The sequence below is a fragment of the Centruroides sculpturatus genome, unplaced genomic scaffold, assembly GCF_000671375.1.
Source record: "Centruroides sculpturatus isolate CEXI.00-Female unplaced genomic scaffold, Cexi_2.0 scaffold403, whole genome shotgun sequence".
Lineage (NCBI taxonomy): Eukaryota > Metazoa > Arthropoda > Arachnida > Scorpiones > Buthidae > Centruroides > Centruroides sculpturatus.
Genome location: NW_019384751.1, coordinates 1 through 13,325, shown reverse-complemented (window position 1 = coordinate 13,325; position 13,325 = coordinate 1). Strand labels below are relative to the sequence as shown.

Here is a 13,325-nt window from a genome sequence, read left to right as displayed (position 1 = left end):
AACTCATTAAATTTCTTAGTTACTAAATAAATTTAGAAATGTGAATAAATAATATAATAATAGACTAATTTATTGAAAAAACAATGGCAACAATATCGCAAGAGTGAAGATTTCTTAATTAATAAAACGGAGATTTCATTACTTAAACATAACATTGTACATAATTGCATAACATTTTGTAATTAGTAACTATTGCTTTATAATGATACGATTGAAGAAAGTCATTTTAGTTCCAAAACAACACAGAAGCAATATGACTGCAAAACAATTTATCGTGATAATACTTTTATGCACTACGAGTATTATCACATTAGCATAAAAACTTTGTTGCATCAAATCGCTACTACTGTAGTTATAAACAAGGTAGTATAACCAAGGCAGAGATTCTTACTTTTACAAATACTTTATCTTTGTTCCTTAATCCCTTAATCATTCCATGTCATTTGTTCACTTTACAAATTGGCTTAAGAAGACATGAATAAGAAATATTGTTCTTTGAATTAAAAAATCTCCAAAATTTCAAAATCACTTTTTAATTTTTATTAAAGAGTGATTTTAAAATTTTGGGGATTTTTTAATTGATTAAAAGTTGATTAATGTTAATTATATAATTATTAATCAACTAAAACCTGCAACATCATAGATCCTGCTTTATTTGTTTGTCTGATAAGAGACAGTCTTTGGCTCTGTTGAGTTGTTCTTTAATTTGGAATATTATTTTGTCTGTAATATTAACAAGAGCTGTATAGAAATGAAATGGCCACCATAACAGACATGTAAGTCATTTTCTAGTTTTGCTTTACTACATAAATTTTCTTTATAAATATGAAATGTTTTATTACGTTGTAGTTTATGAGTAAAAACTGTGTTAATATATGTGTTCTCTGTGTATTTTCGGATTGCTAGTGCCACCTTATTAATAAATATTCAAGTAATAATAAGTGTTAATCTAAAGATAAAAAGACAATAAAACTAATAATGAATAAGGAAAATGTCATAGAAAATTAAGTACAGTATATTATCTTCACATAACAAGCTTTTTAATGCTTGGATTATATGATTATATTTCAAATAAAATGTTTATTTAAACTGAAGATAGCTATCACTTCTTACTACTACCATTTCTATTAGAGATAAGCGAATACTCTTCGTGAACACTCGAATACTAAAGAGTATGAAGATTCAAGATCTCGAATATAAATAAATTCGAATACTACGAATACCCCCAATATTGCGCCACACGTACAGACAGAACTTCTCGATACTTCTGAATTTGCAAAAAAAAAAGAAACAGACTATATCTCGAACGTGTTCCAATGCTTGTTTTCTTAAATATAAATATGCAATAGATGAAAATTAAAATAATTATTGATTAATATATTAACTGTATTTTCAAATTATAGATTCCTACTGACATCCGCTTGCCTGTCTGTCATTTGTTAATCTCGAGAACGGAGTTAGATAGATGACCGTCATGACTATTGTTAACAGCAAAAATATGATGTACAGAAGTTTTATAGTGTCATCCACTATAAAACTGAGAGCATTATGACAAAAAATTGCAGCCCGGCATTGTGTCGATGTCACAATAAATTATAGCTCGTTTTACTTTATTAGTTTATTAACGTGTTGAAATAAATAAAACAAGTTAATAATTAATTTAATATTTACGAAGTACTGTATTACATAACTAAATAAGTTATAGTCTTTTTTTTAACTCTTTCCGCCCTGTGTGCACTAAGAGGGCCTCTTTTTGCAAGCCCATTATTGGTTCGGTCAGGCCCACAATAGGACTGCCGGGTGGTGAGGGACGGGGCCCGACATCTCCGAAAAATTCCTGGAGTTTTTTCGACCCGTTCGGATTCGAACCCGGGTTCCCCAGAGCGGTGGGCTGCCACCTTGACCGCTCGGCCATCCGGCCGCAAGGTTATAGGTCTGCGGCATGTTGCCAAAATTCCCTTCATATCTAAGGGTAATTAAACTATTTAGGGTCAAAATTAGGAACTTGAAACTTTCAAGGAATTATCTGAGGAATTTGTTTTCTATTTAATTATTTACAAAAACATATTACGCTTGAAAACAAGTTTTATTCCCGCTTGTCCTTACAACTTTCTTAAGGATCAGTAATTAAGTATACCATATCCCATTTGGTTTGACTTTAGAGTATGGACAATATTGCTACTTTGCTATCTGTTCTTCTAAATTGTAAGATAAATACTATTGCCCCAATCATTTAATATGGCGCGTTTCATTCGTCGATAATATTGATTACACCAATTCTAAAGATGCTGCAATATTTTAATTAAAATATATATTATATAAGGATATTGATAGTTTTTCTGAGAATCTGAAATTGTTGAAGAGAAAGTTCTGTATACTGTATTTTTGAATATGCAGAATACAGATATACATGGAGATTTGTCTAATCTGTCGTCATAAGACCAACTAGTGGCCAACCGGTTCCGTTCGCTGAACACTGGAAGTTCGGTCGTGGGTTTACGTCTCGGACGTGCTGGCCACGTGGTTTTCCGGGTTTTCTCCACGTCTGTAACGCTTGAATAAGAGTCAGTTACCCTTAAAAAACCTCCCGAAAGGCATCCCCTCTAGGCAGATCGCCCAAATGTTGCATTGCCGTAACTTAGCCAAACAAACTGTCGTTAAAATGGATAACGCGATTAATCAACCAATTTATGATTTTATTACTACCATTGTTTTCTTTATTATGCCTTATTATTTTCCAAATTACATGAATACAGAAAATACATTATTTGCGTGTAATTCTAATTCGGTTTTTTCAGGTAGAAGCGAGCTATACTTACATCTCAGCACTCCTGCATAAATTTTTGTACCACTGTATAATATTAGATGGCGTGATACAAAAATTGCCAGCCTACCGCTCTGCAGGCCTGGGATCTAAATCCTGACGGGTCGAAATATTCCCAGGAATTTTTCGGGGGATAACCCCATTGTGAATCTGGTCGAACCCATAATGAGCTTGTTAAAAAAAAAGAAGCCTACTTAGTGCCGGATAGCCGAGCGGTCAAGGTGGCAGCCTGCTGCTCTGGAGACCAGGCCTCGAATCCGGATGGGTCGATAAATCCCCAGTAATTTTTCGGGGGAGTGGTCCGTCCGGATATGTCGGGCTCCGTCCCTCACCACCCAGTCACTTCATTGTGGGTGTGGCCGAATTCATAATGGGCTTGTTAAAAGAGGATTTTTTAGTGCCCACAGGGCGAAAAGAATTTTTTTTAATTCTTTTCGCCTAGATTACCTAGTTTAGATTTTCATATGCAAATTATATTTATATTTTTTGAATAATTATAATAATAATTTGAACAACTTAGACATTTTAATTTAATTTAAAGATTATGATTGCTTTTAATCTAATATTTAGTAAATTGGCAACACTGTTTTCTCGCCATCTTTTTCCGAAGTCTGAACACGAGGAAAATGTCTTTGGGTCGAAATTCAGTTTTGTTAAGTAAATTTGTAGTCAATTACAGTAGAATTGTATCGGCATTACCGGAAAATTTATGCAGTCGTAGAGTAATTTCACAGTCGAAATTATTAAGCCGGTCCTATAGTCAACTTTTAAAGTGCAGATCGAGTTTAAATAATGTGTTCAGCATGGCATCGTCTAACTCCTTTCATACCAAAGGTGAATATTTAAAACAATTTACGTATATTTTAGTATAGTCTTTATTTTATTTTATGCTAGACATAATAGAGTGTTGTGAGAAAAACAAATCTTATAACCAGTAATTATTTATTGGTTGATGCAAAAGTTTCTGGAATTTTCTGCAGTTTTATAGTACAACAATTATTTCAAAAAGAAAAAATATATAGTTTTTTCAAGAAAACAATTTACATTCACTTTCTTCCACTGATTGGGCAGGTCATGAATTTATGCTGAATAAAACATTAGTTAGATAATTTTTGAAAATTCCATAATCCTGTGTCTGCAGGTGTGTAGGAATGCTACTGGTAATTCAATGATCCAAAACTTAGGGTTTAATTATATTTGATTAAGAGAAAAAAACGTTGGTGTATAATTTATAAAAATTATCTTTTTGTTTGTTGCTGCTCCTATTTCTTTGTAAATTTTGCTTAGGGATGTCATGTATTCCATCAGAGTGTATTCTATTCTTTCCCACTCATTACCTTTGTTATCGTCTATTTTTCTTTATCATATTCTGGCTGACACCACACTGGCTAGCTATTTCTTTGATGTGATCTAATTCTCTGTCTTGAAGTTTGCTGCAGTGCGTGAATGCTCTCTTTATAAGGGCTCAGATGCTGCTATTTTATAGCTTGCGGGGTTGTGGGAGTCCGTGGTATTAATAGTGGGTTATAAGTCAGCTTTCTATAAACTTGTAGTGATTTCCCCTCCATTCTCTACTTCTATTGCTTCTAGGAAATGTATAGTTTTATCATTTTCTTACTTTAGTTCAAGTTCTAGGCCAAATTGGTTGGAATTGATGTCTCTGATGAAGTGTTGAATGTCTGGTTTTTCTTCCTAGATAATCAAAAAAAAAAAAAAAAAAAAAAAAGAGGTTTAGTTTCTAAGCCAATTTTACATTCTGAAATGAACAGTAGGTGCCAAGTGGATCTCATTGATTTTCAGACTCAACCTGATGGAAAGTTTAAATTTATCATGGTCTACCAAGACCACTTGACCAAGTTTATTTTGCTTCGTGCTTTGGAATCTAAACGAGCTGAAGAAGTAGCCTACCATTTGAATGATATATTTTTGACAATAGGTGTCCCGTGTATTTTGCAGTCAGACAATGGAAGAGAATTCGTCAATCGTATTATATGTGAAATGACGAGTCTTTGGCCAGAACTTAAGCTAGTGCATGGAAAACCACGGCACAGCCAAAGTCAGGGCTCTGTCGAGAGAGCCAACCAAGACGTCGAGAACATGATCAGTTGTTGGCTAAAAGATAATCACTCGACTAAATGGTCAGAAGGATTGAGATATGTACAATTTATGAAAAATAGGGCCTATCATTCGGGCATAAAACAATCGCCTTACAAAGCTATGTTTGGAGTTGAACCCAGAGTTGGTCTTTCAACGACATCACTACCACCAGAAATAATAAAGGATATTCAAGATGAAGATGACGTTCAAAAACTTATTGAAACTGATTTAACCCATAGACATACAAATGATCACAATAATTCAGGAGATGATAGTGATTGTAATGATATCGAAACTTCTAAAATTGGTGATGATATCCAAAAGGCAAGACAAACAGCTGCTGAAAACCTTCAGAAACAGGCAAAAAAAATGAAATCTGCTTCTGACAAATCGCATCCACCAGCTAAAGTGGGAGATAATGTGACTGTGCCGATTCCTGATGTAGACAGAGGAAGGGGCGACCTAAGAAATGTTATTGGCGTTGTTCTTGAAATAAACAATGATGGCCTGTACAAAATTGGAACTAAGCATGGAATATTGCAGACACTCTATTGCAGGTTAGTTACGCATTTTATTTATTTTTTTCTCAAATTACTTCAGAAAAGAAATTCTTTTTTAATGATCATGTTACTCTATTTCACTGTCAAATCTGAACTGATTTCGATGATTATTGTTTTTAAATTTGGAAAAGGTTTTCAAGTTTTATGAATTTTTTCAGATAGGGTTTTAGTATAATATTTACTTATAATGAAGGCCTGATAAAGATCTTCGAAGAAAAAAAGCGCAATGTTAAACGCTGTTTTGTTTGGTCTAAAAAGCATGAATATGTTATGTAATTTGGTCAAAATAAAATATTTGTTTATTACAGAACTGAATTCGACATTTGTACTCAAAAATTTCTACAAGAAAGTGATGTTAATCAAGATGTTCAAATCTCACTAAGGACTGCAGCTACCAAACATTCAGTTGGGACAGGACAAGGTTTTATACGGTGCACCTGTACCAAAAATTGTGCTACAAATAGGTGCCAGTGTAAAANAGGTTGTTATATGAAAGTAGTCTATTTAGTCGATGTTAAGAGAGATTTTTGTTAATTTTCAAGGTTTATTTGCATAGTTTGTTACATAAAGGTTTTTTCAATTTATGTGAGTTTAAAGAGATGTCAGTAATGCTTAAAAAAGAATAAATTTAACATGAAACAATGATTTTAAGTCTGGTTAGTCTGACTCTAAGTCTGATTAGTTAGAGTGATTAAATTAACTAGGTGTATACCGTAAAATACGTTGATTTTTGTCTAAATTTTGATTTTTGTAAGATTTTCTTATTTTTTATTAACCCTCAATACCGAAATGATCCCGGGATTGAATAAGTATAATCCCGAAATCCCGGGATTGGAAATAAGGACCGGGATCAAATTCCCTAGTTCCAACATGAAAAACACACTCAAATTAAAGCTAAGTTGTACATTTAAAAAAAATAACTATAGTACAGAAAACACTGAAAAATGCATTTTGTAGTTATAAATGTATAAATAACCATAATAGAATAATAATTGATTTTTAAAAAAAAATATAGTTTTATTTGCACTTTACCTTTGAGAATAGACGACGATGGAGGTGTAGACTGGTGGTGGAAGAGAGGGAGAAGGGAAATGATACTAAAACTTACATAACATAATGTAACAATAACTTAAAAATAACTTAACACTAATTTTTTTATCTTTTCTGTTTCATATTTTTTTTTAATTTTTTATTCACTGCGTTTTTGCTTTCTTTCCTTCACTTCCACCAGCACTTTCACATTCACTGGATAGAGGTCACTTGGTAAAATATCTATCCAAAGAGGTTTGGCTTTGCCTACTTTTAAAATGTTTCTAAAATGACTTAGGCAAATGTCATTACTCCGAGCAGCAATATAGCCAGTGTGAATCTTTTTTGGATGTTTCTTTTCAATAAAATCAGTCACTTTCAGATAATACCTCAAGATTTCCTTTATCGAGCGAGATCCTTCCACGACGAAGCAAACACGTGGACTGAGACCAATGAACAGAAGTGAATAAAAAATGGCGCTGCAAACTAATGTAATGTCGTATGGTGAGTTTTTGTTCATATCGTGGAGCAAAAATATGTTCAAATTTCATGTCGTATCCTGAAAATTTAATATGCTGGGGCGTTCGTATCCTGAGGTACCACTGTATACAAATATACATACATTAAATAAATATAAATAAACCCTAAGTTTTGGATCATTGAATTACTGGTAGCATTCCTATACACCTGCAGATGCATGATTACAGAATTTTCAAGAATTATCTAATTGGAATATAGCTGGTGATCCCAACAAGAAAACTAGCTTTTTTAGTGCAATTTTCATATCATCAGCAAATTGTTTTCCATCCAAGAATTGTTGTATGGAGCAGAAGAGATGGTAGTTGGATGATGCAATGTCAGGGTTAAATTTACTGAATCAATCATAGATTGTAAACTTGAAGATGACATTCTTGCCAAATGATTGCATCATACAGCAATAAGATTTAGCTGCTTTTATACCAAATTGAAAATCATAAAGTGTATGCTTGTGTGAATTTGATCACTGTTGAAAACTACTGTAGACAAATTCTTCTACTAAACATTCGCAGAACATTGTTCTCATTCAGTAGCTTCAGAACTGAATGGAAATGATGACACACACATTACAGCTAGCTTACGCAGGAAAATTAAATGGTTTTTTGTTTCTACTCCTGTAGTCATATAACAGAGGTTACTGTATTTTATTTTTTTGTTTGAAGCTTGTTACACAAATACTGTAATTAGTATGAGAGAGAGAGATTATTAGAATTGCTTTGTTTCAATATCACTGATTATTTTTAATAAATATAGTCTATTAAGTTAAGTTTTATTACTTTTTTTTTATTAAAATTTAAATAAATTTATTTATTGGATATAAAATTTAAAGTAGACAAAAATATAGATAAAATTTGTGATGTTTGTTCTCTTGAGACAATGAGTATATGGTTGATTACAGAAACATTAGACAAAAATTGCCACTTAGGGCTTTCTCAACTAGATAATCATGATTTTTTTTTTGTGTGTGGTCAGAAATAAAGATTTCACACATCATAAAAACAGCTGATTATTAAATTAAACTTAATTTTTTTCTATCAATTTATATAAATAGAACACAAACATTACTTTGATGTTTTCTGTATTACAATTTAGAATGAATGTAAAGATGAAGAAAGGAAACTTCAAAAGGTTTAATAAAGAAAATGTACATTAATTTAAATTTCAGGGTTAATTTAATTCAAGATATCTGAAAAAAGTTTTGAATTATACATACAGTAGTTCCAATTAATAAAAATGTATAACAAAGTAAAAAAATTAGGAATAATTATACAACAAGTAAAGAGAAGAAATCATATTATTAAATTTAAACATTTTTAGTAACTACGTTAATTTCTATAGGAAATGACAGTACAATCGATAAAATTTAAATTATTACTGTACATTAAAGTTCTGATATCTGAAGCTTCTTGAGTTATTTTATATAAGAAATAACAAATACAGTGGTGCCTCGTATAACGGACGCTGCGAACAACGGACTTTCTGTTTGGCCGTTATGTGACTCGAACAACGGACTTTCCTTTCGGCAGTTACGTGAGGCGAACAAAGGACTTCCTGCGAACAAGTGCAAATGATGTTTCCACTCTTTTGCCGTTGCCAATGACAATCTGCTATTTTTATAATATATTAGTATTATTAGAATATATTATTAGTATATCTGAAGTACAGAGCTTCCGTTGGGATTCGGCTTGCTCCCTTGTTTATTACATACATTACTTCAGTGCAGGGTATTTACATTTATTCAAGTGTTATGCAAATCATGGCTTCTAAAAAAACAAAGGTGATTTCAATTTTAATAAAGCAAGAAATCATCAGAAGGAGTGAAAGTTGACACTGACTTTCTTGTCAAATGGGGAGAGATTCAGGAGATTACGAACACTCACTTTCCAAACACAGTGAGGCCAACAGGATCAATGATCTCTACAATGACACCTTTGCCCGTCATTTCCGACAGGTGTTGGAAGAAGAGAGAGAAACAGACCACCTTGGACATGCTTTTCAAGGAGCCAGCTGCCAAAAGACAAAGGATGGAACAAGAGATGACCCTGCAAGCTCCAGTTGCCTCTCTTGAATCTGGCTCCGATTTAAAAAACAATAAAGAGACCTGCTGCAATGTGTGAAAAGTCTGTCTCTGTATGAATGTGTGAAGAAAGTGTTCCTCCACGTCCTCCTCACAACATCTGACTACCCGGCATAATTGGTGACTACTCCATTTTCATTTTTTTATGGTACAGTACGGTTATTTTATGCTGCAGAACAAATTATATGTTTTAACATGTATTTCTATGGGAAAATGCGTTTCATATAACGGACTTTTCACTTAACGGACGTGCACCTGGAATGGATTAAGTATGTTATACAAGGCACCCCTGTACTAATATCAATTAAAACATTACTAATTAAAATTGTTGTTGATATGCATATATGTATAAATAATAAAAAGTATAGAGAAAGTAAGTTAAACTATTATAGCCATAATTTTTCTTAATTTAATTTTAATTTGATTAATTATTCAGTAATAAATAAAAATACACTTCATACATCAGGACTTTACTAAAATTTACAATTGCTCATTACATTCAGCTGGAGTATCTTTTTACCTGTAAATTAAAAAATTATAATCTGTAATATTTGAAATGAATTGATATTTAAATCCTCTTCACTTTGTTAATATATGAAAATATGTTATGAAGACTTGTCATTAGATTAATAATTACATATTTGTACAGGAGATAAGGAATTAGCAGAGTTTTTAGAACAAGAAATCAAAGCAGAAATTAAATCTAGGAAATCATCAAAACTTCCAACTATTGAAGGTTTTGACATAAAAACAGATGGAGCTGAAGTGACTATGTCCAAACAGTTTAATAATGAAAAGTAAGTGATTTTAATATTAATTCAGTGAAATAAGTGTTGTTAAGCTAGTATCATTTTTATATTGACATTTTTAAATTTTATGTAATTTTTGAATTTCTTCAGATATTTACGTATCATTTCAGTACTTGCAGTACAGTAGAGCATCGTTTATCTGAATCAATTGGAGACTGGGGTTGCTCGGAAAATCGATATTTCGGATAACCGATTATGTACGAAAAAATATATTAATGTATCCCATGTTGAAATTTTTCTCCGTTGCATGTCGCTTTGCGTTGAATTTTTGTCAATGTTAAGCCTAATGAAGACTATTGTATCATTAAAAATTATTTTTTTATTTTGTACAAACAAAATAAATATATTGAAAAATATAAAAACAATAAAAAATTATACTTCAGAAGTTAATTTAGTATCAAAAACGTAAAATATTTGAGTAGCCGAAGACATAGCCAAAGATTACAGCGCCACAGCACTGGCGAAAATTTAAATTTGTCGACTGGAATTCCTTCGGATAACCGACGTTTCGGATAACCGACCTTCGGATAAACGATGCTCTACTGTATTTATAATACTTTCTTTTTGGAAAACACAACAGCCTTAGAAGTCTATAATACTATAGAAGGTTTGAAAAACAGCACTCCAGACATCAGTTTCTTAAATATTGAAATCTTAAAACACATNAGAATTGCTTTGTTTCAATATCACTGATTATTTTTAATAAATATAGTCTATTAAGTTAAGTTTTATTACTTTTTTTTTTATTAAAATTTAAATAAATTTATTTATTGGATATAAAATTTAAAGTAGACAAAAATATAGATAAAATTTGTGATGTTTGTTCTCTTGAGACAATGAGTATATGGTTGATTACAGAAACATTAGACAAAAATTGCCACTTAGGGCTTTCTCAACTAGATAATCATGATTTTTTTTTTGTGTGTGGTCAGAAATAAAGATTTCACACATCATAAAAACAGCTGATTATTAAATTAAACTTAATTTTTTTCTATCAATTTATATAAATAGAACACAAACATTACTTTGATGTTTTCTGTATTACAATTTAGAATGAATGTAAAGATGAAGAAAGGAAACTTCAAAAGGTTTAATAAAGAAAATGTACATTAATTTAAATTTCAGGGTTAATTTAATTCAAGATATCTGAAAAAAGTTTTGAATTATACATACAGTAGTTCCAATTAATAAAAATGTATAACAAAGTAAAAAAATTAGGAATAATTATACAACAAGTAAAGAGAAGAAATCATATTATTAAATTTAAACATTTTTAGTAACTACGTTAATTTCTATAGGAAATGACAGTACAATCGATAAAATTTAAATTATTACTGTACATTAAAGTTCTGATATCTGAAGCTTCTTGAGTTATTTTATATAAGAAATAACAAATACAGTGGTGCCTCGTATAACGGACGCTGCGAACAACGGACTTTCTGTTTGGCCGTTATGTGACTCGAACAACGGACTTTCCTTTCGGCAGTTACGTGAGGCGAACAAAGGACTTCCTGCGAACAAGTGCGAATGATGTTTCCACTCTTTTGCCATTGCCAATGACAATCTGCTATTTTTATAATATATTAGTATTATTAGAATATATTATTAGTATATCTGAAGTACAGAGCTTCCGTTGGGATTCGGCTTGCTCCCTTGTTTATTACATACATTACTTCAGTGCAGGGTATTTACATTTATTCAAGTGTTATGCAAATCATGGCTTCTAAAAAAACAAAGGTGATTTCAATTTTAATAAAGCAAGAAATCATCAGAAGGAGTGAAAGTTGACACTGACTTTCTTGTCAAATGGGGAGAGATTCAGGAGATTACGAACACTCACTTTCCAAACACAGTGAGGCCAACAGGATCAATGATCTCTACAATGACACCTTTGCCCGTCATTTCCGACAGGTGTTGGAAGAAGAGAGAGAAACAGACCACCTTGGACATGCTTTTCAAGGAGCCAGCTGCCAAAAGACAAAGGATGGAACAAGAGATGACCCTGCAAGCTCCAGTTGCCTCTCTTGAATCTGGCTCCGATTTAAAAAACAATAAAGAGACCTGCTGCAATGTGTGAAAAGTCTGTCTCTGTATGAATGTGTGAAGAAAGTGTTCCTCCACGTCCTCCTCACAACATCTGACTACCCGGCATAATTGGTGACTACTCCATTTTCATTTTTTTATGGTACAGTACGGTTATTTTATGCTGCAGAACAAATTATATGTTTTAACATGTATTTCTATGGGAAAATGCGTTTCATATAACGGACTTTTCACTTAACGGACGTGCACCTGGAATGGATTAAGTATGTTATACAAGGCACCCCTGTACTAATATCAATTAAAACATTACTAATTAAAATTGTTGTTGATATGCATATATGTATAAATAATAAAAAGTATAGAGAAAGTAAGTTAAACTATTATAGCCATAATTTTTCTTAATTTAATTTTAATTTGATTAATTATTCAGTAATAAATAAAAATACACTTCATACATCAGGACTTTACTAAAATTTACAATTGCTCATTACATTCAGCTGGAGTATCTTTTTACCTGTAAATTAAAAAATTATAATCTGTAATATTTGAAATGAATTGATATTTAAATCCTCTTCACTTTGTTAATATATGAAAATATGTTATGAAGACTTGTCATTAGATTAATAATTACATATTTGTACAGGAGATAAGGAATTAGCAGAGTTTTTAGAACAAGAAATCAAAGCAGAAATTAAATCTAGGAAATCATCAAAACTTCCAACTATTGAAGGTTTTGACATAAAAACAGATGGAGCTGAAGTGACTATGTCCAAACAGTTTAATAATGAAAAGTAAGTGATTTTAATATTAATTCAGTGAAATAAGTGTTGTTAAGCTAGTANGATGTTAAGCCTAATGAAGACTATTGTATCATTAAAAATTATTTTTTTATTTTGTACAAACAAAATAAATATATTGAAAAATATAAAAACAATAAAAAATTATACTTCAGAAGTTAATTTAGTATCAAAAACGTAAAATATTTGAGTAGCCTAAGACATAGCCAAAGATTCAGTGCCACAACACTGGCGAAAATTTAAATTTGCAAACTGGAATTCTTTCAGATAATTGACTTTTGGATAAACAACGCTCTACTGTATTTGTTTTGCATACAAATGTTCAGTGGTCAGTTACCTTTCATTTATGAGTTCAGGTTGTTACAGTTTCTAATAAATTCTCTTCTGCTGTATTCTTTTGGCATTTATTTTTTTTAAATACAGTCGAATCCCCTATAACACTGTTGATTTTTCCGTTTTATATGAATTCCATGTTGTACGAGTCACTTATATTTTACAAATACATGTGCTAGGCTGTGAACGGCTCACGTATTTGTAAAATCTAAGTGACTC

The 13,325-nt window shown here is 31.6% G+C and overlaps 1 protein-coding gene across 1 annotated transcript; it reads left to right on the top strand.

The window, feature by feature from the left end:
* Positions 1-4,537: 4,537 nt before the first annotated feature.
* On the top strand, positions 4,538-12,767 carry LOC111628593 (the record flags this gene model as incomplete). Its single annotated transcript, XM_023372414.1, has 5 exons — positions 4,538-5,478; positions 5,790-5,962; positions 9,774-9,921; positions 10,024-10,031; positions 12,620-12,767. Coding segments are annotated over exons 1-5 (1,370 nt in total), but the record flags the coding sequence as incomplete, so codon positions are not given.
* Positions 12,768-13,325: the final 558 nt, after the last annotated feature.